The following is a 9,887-nucleotide window of genomic DNA, read 5'->3' as shown; positions in this document are numbered from 1 at the left end:
CCTCTTACAATGCAACTTCAATTTAGAAGGATGTCCTGTTACTTTATCCTCTACAGTAAAAGACCTGGGTGTTATACTAGATCGCAACTTGTCTTTCGAAAATCATATTTCATATGTTACAAAAACAGCCTTTTTCCACCTTAGAAACATTGCTAAGCTACGTAATATGCTATCAGTTTCTGATGCAGAAAAGTTAGTTCATGCATTCATGACCTCGAGACTGGATTACTGTAATGCTTTATTAGCTGGTTGTCCTGCATCCTCAATAAACAAGCTACAGTTAGTCCAAAATGCCGCCGCTAGAGTTCTTACGAGATCAAGAAAATATGATCATATAACACCAATTCTATCATCTCTACACTGGTTACCTATTAAGTTCCATATCAATTACAAAGTATTACTAATGACCTATAAAGCCCTAAATGGTTTAGCTCCTGGGTATTTAACGGAACTTCTATCGCCCTACAATCCATCGCGCTCTTTAAGATCACTAAATTCGAGGCTTCTGGTCATTCCTAGGATATCTAAGACCACTAAAGGAGGGAGGGCATTTTCACATTTAGCTCCTAAACTCTGGAATGGCCTTCCGGATATTGTTCGAGGCTCAGATTCGCTGTCCCAGTTTAAAACTAGATTAAAGACGCATCTCTTTAGCCAAGCATTCACATAATACTTACCTTTTATACTACAGTTGAATCAGATTGAATGCATTAATATTATGAACAGCAGCTACGCTAATTATTTCCCATCTGCTTTTCTGTTGTTATCTCGGGACGCTAGACGACTCCACGCACGTGAGGAGACGACTCCCGAGGAGACGACTCCACGCCGGCGATATGTTATGCCCTAAATTAATGCATGATTAACTAACTGTATTTTTCTATGTACATTTCTGAAATGCACTTTCTGTAAAGCTGCTTTGAGACAATATGTATTGTGAAAAGCGCTATACAAATAAATTTCAATTGAATTGAATTGAATATGTTAGTCAGTATATTTAAAAAGTTTCATTTGGTACATCAATATTCTGTAGAGGATTTGAAAGTGGGAAAGGACAAGCTAAACATAACTCAGATAATGGTTATGTTTCTAAACTGGAATATGCTCATCATCAACTGTATCTGGTAATTATAAGGGAATTTCGTTTTTTATCAAATTACTTAAAAACGTACAGTCATTGTGTGTGTGTTTGGAGCCTATTTCCAGAATATAGTCACATATTTATTGCATATTTGTTATATTTTTGTTTATGTTAATCCTTGGCCTTCATAGTGTAATTATATTGCAACCTAAAAGCTGTCAAATATCCCCACCTAGTGTTCAAGTCAAATATCTATACCTACAGACATATTTGACCTAATTACAAGAAGATATTTTAATTAAAATAATGCACTTTTATGTATGCACTATTATTTACCACATAAAACATCTCGGTTACTGATGTAACCCTTGTTCCCTGAAGGAGGAAACGGGAGACGTAACATTGACCTGATGACGTAATTGGGATTGCCTTGATCTACTTCTAGAGCAGTGGTTCTCAAACTGGGGACCGCGGCCCCCTGGGGGGCCACCAGATGGCGCTAGGGGGGGCCGCAAAGAAATTCAATCTAGAATATGAAATTATTTTTACAAATTATTTTACCTGTATGTAAGTTAGGATTGTCCTATGTGAACTATGATGTATTTAAAAAAATTGAAATATTTAAAAAATAATATCAATTATACACAGCACATTACGCTGAAACGTCACCAAACCGTTGAGGTAGGCCTACTAGTGAACACAACGACATGAACACGCTGATAAATGCCAAGACTATTTAAAATGGACAAGTTTTTAGATAGAGGATGCAGTGTCTCAGCTGAGAAGGTCACAACAGAAGAGCCCAGCGTGAAAAAAACGAAACTGCGTAAATTTGACGACTCGTACATAAAATATGGCTTTATGGAATATAGTGACGGCAGACCACAGTGCACATTGTGTTTGAAGATTGTATCTGTTGAAGCACTGAAACCATGTAAACTCAACCGACATCTCACAACAATTCATCCGGAGCATGCAAATAAAAGTAAGGATTTTTTTCAGAGAAAGAAAGAAGAATACGTCAAGCAAAAGGTATGACTGACTAACATCACGACAATACCTGACAAAGCACAGCAAGCATCGTATCTTGCAGCCCTGCGAATAGCCAAATGTAAAAAGCCTCACACAGTCGGAGAGGAATTAATACTTCCAGCAGCAGTGGATATGTGCCGAGTGATGGTCGGGGAGGAGGCCGCGAATAAGATTAAATCCATACCGCTGTCCAACGATACAGTAAGAAGGCGGATCAAAGACATCTCTTTTGATGTAAAATCTCAACTGACCGAAAGATTACGATCGTGTGAGCAGTTCGCGCTTCAGCTTGATGAATGCACTGACGTTAGTAGTGCTGCGCAGGTATTAGTGTACGTTCGATATTTATGGGACAGTAAAATTATGGAAGATTTTTTATTTTCAAAAGAACTCGAGGGGAGAGCCACAGGTGAGGAAATTTTCTAAATGTTGGACACTTTTATGGTAGAAGAAAATCTGAGCTGGGAAAAATGCGTGTCTGTTTGCACTGATGGTGCGGCAGCAATGACTGGGCACAGGAGTGGAGTTGTCACCCGAATTCAAGCCATAAATCCAAAGATCGCAGCCACTCTCACGGTATGCTTCATCGTCAAGCACTTGCATCGAAATGAATGGCACCCGACCTGCATGATGTGTTGGAAGTAGTAGTAGCGGCTGTCAACTTCGTGAAGTCAAGACCGCTGAAGTCACGTCTCTTCGCAAAACTATGAGATGGGAGCAGCTCATGATCGGCTACTGTTCCATTCAGAGGTGCGGTGGCTCTCTCGTGGAAAGGTTTTAGAGCGAGTGTTTGAGCTCAGACGTGAGCTTCATGATTTTTTGAAAGAACATAAACCTGATCTAGAGCTGTTTTTTTCTGACCAACAGTGGATGGCAAAACTAGCCTACCTTGCAGACATTTTCAGTAGTCTCAATGGACTGAATCTGTCCATTCAGGGATGTTATTCCACAATACTGGAGGCAAGTGACAAAATAAATGCATTCAGGAGAAAAATTGACCTGTGGGTACGTAAACTACAAAGCGGCATCACTGACATGTTTCCAAATCTATCTGAATTTTTGGATACAAACTGCATGGCAGTGGACTTCATGCTCAACACCATTACCAGTCACCTCACCTCACTGAATGAACATTTCAGTCGCTACTTCACAGACATTGACATGGAGAAATATGACTGGGTTCGAGATCCCTTTTCTTGTGATGTGATGGCCAGTGGCCTCAGTGGAAAGGCTGAAGATGAACTTTTGGAACTGTCCAATGATCGTACTCTCAGGATGAGATTTAATCAGCAGGGCCCAGCAGAATTTTGGCCCACAGTTGAAAAGGAGTACAAGGAGGTTGCTCTTCAGGCCATGAGAATATTGCTGCCTTTCCCAACAACATACCTTTGTGAGACATCTTTCTCAGCCATGATGGCAATAAAGACAAAATACAGGGCACGGCTTAATGTGGAAGATGACTTGAGAGTTTGCCTGTCCCCAATAACACCCAGAATTGATAAGCTCTGCAAAGAAAGACAGTCTCACCCTTCCCACTGAGGTTGTGTGTACTTGAACAGTGGTTACTAAATTGATGTGTCTGCATTGCATGATTTATTTTATATTGTAAAACTTGTATAATATTGTATGTCTTCCATATTGAAAAACTATTTCTTTAAGTAGAGCAGAATTTTTTTTATGTTTCTTGCAGAAAAAAAGATTGCTGTTCAAATTGCAAACCAAACTTGAGCCACTGTCATTTATTACATTAAAATGTAAGAAGTTTAATGCACTTTTTTACAACCATATGTAAATTAATTTTTCAGTATTCATCTTCTACTATGGACATCAGAAATTACTGTTCAGTATTCAATACTTTTGTTGCACTTTTCAGACAATATTATTGTTAACTGTCAAAATTATTTTTTATAACAATTTGTTATATTTTATGAAATGTAGAATTTAACTAATTTTGTATATTCAACATCAGAGACATAAGGCTACAAACAGAATTGTTGTTCCAGCATTGTACAAATTCATTTGTTTTTGGTACAATCTAAAATTTGTAAGTAAAATTGTAAGTTTGAGGATGTTTTCGTCATGAGTTTTCTTTTGGGGGGCCACAAAAGGATTCAACCTACACAAGGGGGCCTCCTCCTGAAAAAGTTTGAGAACCACTGTTCTAGAGTATTAAAATGAGCCAATGCACATTGGCATGCGATAATTGCCTCAGGTGCTCTGCTTGCAGCGCAAGCATATAACAAGCAGCAGGTGCGTCACATTTGTTTTACGCTGAGGAGCCGAGACGTGTTCGGCCGTACAGCGATGGTCAGCAATGGTGACGACGGGACGTTATGTCTCTCGTTCCCTCCTTCAGGGAACGAGGGTTACATCAGTAACCGAGACGTTCACTATCAGTAGCTCGGCGTAATTGTAATTTTAATATGCAAATGACACATTTCTGAGCGCTTTACAGAAATTTGCTGTTGGTGTATTAGCCTAAAACAACACGCTCACCAGATTGTTTATCTAAATAGCCCTATGTTGTTAGAAATTACTGTTTACCATGTATGCGGCGCATCCCATGCAACAAGAGATTAACACCAGACTAACTTTTCCACTGGTTGCACTGGTGCTACCAACTTTCTCAGTTGGTCGCACCAGCATATAATTTGGTCGACCTTTTTTTTTTTGCTACATGCCATGGGATTAATCAATGCATGCTGATGAATAGCTGTCTTAATCTGCATACCCTAGTTTTGCACTGATGTAAAGACTGACAGTGACACAATAAGACCTCATGTTAGCAAAATGTTTTAATCTTTTAACTCAAAAAAAAAAAAAACTATTAAAAAAACATGCGTGTTCTTTAATGTTTGATTATAATTTTACTGTCTTCACATAGGGATGGGAATTGATAAGATTTTATCAATAATAATGCCACTGATGATTCTGATTATCAATCCGATTCTTTAACGATTCTCTTATCGATTCTTGATAGCACTGTGTGGAAAAACGTAGTCATATGCTTTTCAAAAAAAAAAAAAGTGGTTATATTTATTTGAAAGCTTAAGCTTGAGTAAGAAAACTGTACTTTTTATGTTATTTATGTAATAAATAGAACCTTATTGTAAAGTGTTACTGATTAGTTATACACCGATTCAGACGTCTCCTGAGTTCACTGTTGGAAAGATCAGTTGTTTTAACCATTCATTAAAATGAATCGGTTCAAAGGAGTCATTCGTTCGCGGATTGGACGTGTCGTGCGCGTTGTGTGATTATCCCAGCATTTAGGACATGGAGATCCAAGATTTGTGTCAACACAGAAAACATTTCATCATGCTTCAAGATTCTGACGCAAGTGCTAAGATGGATAACGATTGGCCAAGAGAAAAAGTGCTAAGATTCCGATTTGGCCAGAGAAATGTCAATTATAAGAATTATCCAATAATGTTTTGCAATTCTAGCCTGCATGGCAGTTACTGTGAATCAACCCCAGCAGGCCTTGGGCTCCGTAAGCCAAAGCAATAGCATCCACTATCCAGTGGGCCATCCTCTGCTTGGAGACAGCCTTTCCCTTCTGCTGGCCTCCGTAACAGACGAAGAGCTGATCTGAGGTCCTGAGGCTTTGCGTTCTGTCCATGTAAAGACGCAGAGCACGAATGGGACAGAGAAAAAGCCAGGGCTGGGTCTGCCTCCTCCAAAGGCCGCGCTTGCAGGTTCACCACCTGGTCCCGGAACCCTCTTGATGGAGGCCAATGCAATCAGGAGTACTGTTTTACAGGACAGAAATCTTAACTCCGCTGACTGCAAAGGCTCAAAGGGTGGTCTCTGAAGTGCCGAAAGGACCAGGACAAATCCCAAGAGGGTAAAGAGAGCTGGCGAGGCGGATTTAGTCTCCTCGCCCCCCTCAGGAACCTGACAATCAGGTCATGCTCACCCAGCGACTTACCTTCAACTGCATTGTGATGTGCGGTGATAGCGGCAACATACTCTTTAAGGGTGGAGGGAGACAGCCTTCGCTCAAACCTATCTTGCAGGAAGGAAAGCACGGCTCTGATCAAGCAAGTTCGGAGGTTCTCCTCGTGAGAAGAACACCACTCAACGAACAGATTCCCCTTTAACGCATAGAGGCGCCTTGTAGAGGGGGAATGAGCCAGTTGTCGAGGTAAATGAGAATGCTTTGTACTGATATGCCCGCCCCTGGAATGCAAAGTGAAGAAACAGTCTGTGTAGAGGGGGAATCGAGACAAGAAAGTACACGTCCTTCAGGTCGATCACTGCAGACCAATCTTGGGGGCGGATGCACTTGAAAATGCGCTTCTGCGTAAGCATCTTGAAAGGCAGCCTGTGAAGGGATCGGCTCAAGACACGCAGGTCCAAGACAGGTTGTAACCCACTGCTTTTCTTGGGTACAATGAAGTAAGGGCTGTAGAAGCCAGTCTTAATATCGGCTGCAGGGATCGGCTCACTTGCGTCCTTCGCCAGTAGGACTGCGATCTCTGCCTGGTGAAGGCCAAGGGACGCCGGGAGAATTGAATTGCATAGTTGAGTCTGATGGTACGGATGAGCCAGTGAGACTGGCTGGGAAGCGCCAGCCAGGCTCCCAGACACCGTATGGTGTCTTGACAGACGTACCCGGGGTGGGGCAGCGCGGTGGAATGCATGGACCGATCGGCAGGGGATGAGTGAGATGGCATAGACGCAAACACATCAGGCTAATGCTGGTGAAGCAAGAGGGTGGAGAGGTATAGCGGTGTCTCACACCTCTGCAAGGTTTATCCAGGGGGCGCTTCTGGACCACTAGGGTGGACATCATCTGGCCGAGGGCCAGCGCTGTGACTTTACATTTACATTTATGCATTTGGCAGAAGCGACTTACAGTGCACTTATTACAGGGACAATCCCCCTGGAGCAACGTGGAGTAAAGTGTCTCCACGTGTCTCGCACTAATTCACCAGCATTAGCCTGAAGGACACACTGGTGGTGACTGCTGGGATCGAACCAGCAACCTTCAGGAGCCCCAAATGAAATGCTAGGTCCATCATGAGAATGATCAGCATCCCATCGAGAAGCTGCCAGGTATGCAGAACAGTGAATGTGGTCGTCAACTTGACACACTGATTGTTTAACCTTAATGAAAAAGGCAAGACAAACAACGTGCTGATGTGGACATGTTCTCATAAGAGAATATAACCACCCACAAACAGAGTCTCAACATGTTTGTGATGCGATAGAAGAGTGAGGGGGAGTGAGATTGTGGCCAGCGCTGTGTGCGCTGTAATACCAACACCAGATTGAAGAGGCAATCTCCTGAGGAAGCAGACTCGTTTGAAGTGTAACACTGTCAGAAGATTGTAGAGCAGGAACAGTAGAACCGCTCGGCTCCAAAGCGAAAGACAAATATGCGACGCACCTTCTGCTCGTTATATGCTCGCGCTGCAAGCAGAGCAACTGATGCAATTATCGCATGCCAATGTGCATTTGGCTCGTTTTAATACTCTCAAAATAGATTGGTATCTCAAGGCGATTCCAATTACGTTGATGTTATGTTGAACGTGAGCGACTGATAGGGAAACATATAAAATGGTTCTGATATATAGTATGTTAAAAACTACAAACTCACATAAAAAGTCAAGTCAAACTGACCAACAAAAAGAAATACTGATCACCATAATGATGACCCATCATTTTCAAGACAAAATCAACATCTAGTTGTTTAATCCTCCTCTGAGATCTTCAGAGATTTAATGTCTTCTTTTCTCTTTAGTTAATCAGAATTCTAACCAGACTGACTTTATTTCTGTCAGACGTCTACAGGAGTTGTTATTGAGAATTAACATTAATTAGATTTTTTTGTGTCTGCTGTGACAGTGTGTTTGTCAAACATATTAGCTAATAGTAATAGCTCAAGTTACAATCATTGTTCTATTCTGTCCAACACAACTTCATATACAGAGTTTAGTTCAATCCATCTCTAACTCTCTCAAACCACATGAAAGCACAATGTGACACTGCCTCCTACTGGCAGAAAGAGCTCAATGTATAGTTTCAGGATGAGCTCAAGGAGTCCTTTATCCAGATTTACTGAAGAAAAGACACTATGATGATTCAGGAGCAGTTTGTTCTTTAGCGTGTTTCTTCTGGTGGGTCTGAAAACTACCTAAATAAGCGAATCTCTCGTTGCAGATGGAGCAGCGGTAAGGCTTCTCTCCTGTATGAACTCGCTCATGAGTCTTCAGGACGTCTAACCGAGCAAACGTCTTGTCACACTGAGAACACTTGAACGGTCTTTCTCCTGTATGAATCCGCTGGTGATTTTTTAAGGTACACTGTTTAGCGAAACTCTTCCCACAAACGCTACAGTGATACGGTCTTTCTCCAGTGTGAACTCTCTGATGAAGTCCCAAACAAGCCATACTAAAGAAGCTCTTCCCGCAGTCGGAGCACAGGTACGGTTTCTCTCCGGTGTGAGTCCTCTCATGGCAAATCAAATAAAAATTTTGACGGAATCTTTTATCGCAGTGTGAACACTGATATGGTTTCTCCTGAGAGTGCATTTTCTGGTGTGACTTTAGACAGGTTGAGTTTGTGAAGGTTTTCCCACATTCGCTGCACTGGTAAGGCCTCTCGTTGGTGTGAACGCGCACATGCTTCTTCAAATGGGATGCATACATGAATCTTCTATCGCAGTGAGGACACTTGTACGGCTTTTCGCCCGTGTGGATTCGCTTATGAACATTAAGATTCCCTTTGTGGAAGAAATACTTGTCGCACTCGCTGCAGTGGAAAGTCTTTTCACCAGTGTGTGTCTTCATATGAACTGTGATATTAGATGGAGTGGTGAAAAAATCCTTCCCGCACTGTTCGCAGTGAAACTCCTTCTTCACTCTGTGCTCTTTTGAGTGACGTCTCTGCTCTTCTAAGGTAGGAAAGCTGATGTTACATCTCTTGCAGGAGAAGCTTTTCTGTTCTGTGTGTGTTCTCTCATGTCTCGCTAAATTTCTCTGTGAGCTCAATGTTTTCCCACAGGTGACGCAGGAGAAACTCTTGACCTTCAGCTGATCTTTTGATGTCGAGGCTGTTTCCTCATCAGAAGATGAACCTCCATTCACATCTGAAAAGAAAAAAAGGTATTAAAATCTTTGTTAATGTTAACATACACGTATACTAATGCATCTATTCACTTTAACAGCACAATTAGTAAACATTAGTTAACATGAACTAACATGAACAATGCCTTAAAGTAAACAGTAAAGATTTACTGTTTTGTAAGGTTAACTTACTGTACATATTTACTAGAGATGTCACAATACCAAAATTCCAGTAGTCGGAACCGATACCATTCAAATTTTACGGTTCTCGGTACCAATTTCGGTACCACAGCAAAATCTGTTGGAACTATTTTTCTATTTTATTTAACTATTTGAAAAAAATATTAAATTCAATTCAATGACTTTATTATTTATGACGGTAAGCATAAGTCAATTATTCATATAAGCATTGAAGACTATATGTCGTTTAAACCTAAATATTGCTAATAAAAAAAATCAAGTGAAAAATAAACAACCTTCTATGCACACATTATTATTATTAGTAGTAGTATTTTTAATACATGGAGACGTGGCTAAATCTATTTTACAGTAGCCTAATATAATTATAATAATTAATTTCTTCAAGTTAAACCGAACCTTTATTTTGACGGGTTGCCGTGAAGACCTTTGAGTTTCTGTGTGTGTATGATATGACGATAGTTTTTCTCAAATGAAACGATAAAATGCTCATGAAGTGACTC

At 40.9% G+C, this 9,887-nt stretch overlaps 1 protein-coding gene across 1 annotated transcript in view; it reads right to left on the bottom strand.

Annotated features, from left to right (window-relative positions):
• Nucleotides 1-3,848: 3,848 nt before the first annotated feature.
• The window catches only part of LOC309495557 (uncharacterized protein), a 48,409-nt gene continuing 42,370 nt past the window's right edge, over nt 3,849-9,887 (bottom strand). The window contains exon 7 of the mRNA XM_082165338.1: nt 3,849-9,209. Coding sequence (XP_082021464.1) covers nt 8,194-9,209 — 1,016 coding nt within the window. The 3' untranslated portion in view covers nt 3,849-8,193. The remainder of the gene's footprint in view (nt 9,210-9,887) is intronic.

The sequence above is a fragment of the Leuciscus leuciscus genome (assembly GCF_965113295.1).
Source record: "Leuciscus leuciscus genome assembly, chromosome: 3".
Classification (NCBI taxonomy): Eukaryota; Metazoa; Chordata; class Actinopteri; order Cypriniformes; family Leuciscidae; genus Leuciscus; species Leuciscus leuciscus.
The sequence above is the reverse complement of the archived record's forward strand: the minus strand, read 5'-3'. Positions and strand labels throughout refer to the sequence as shown.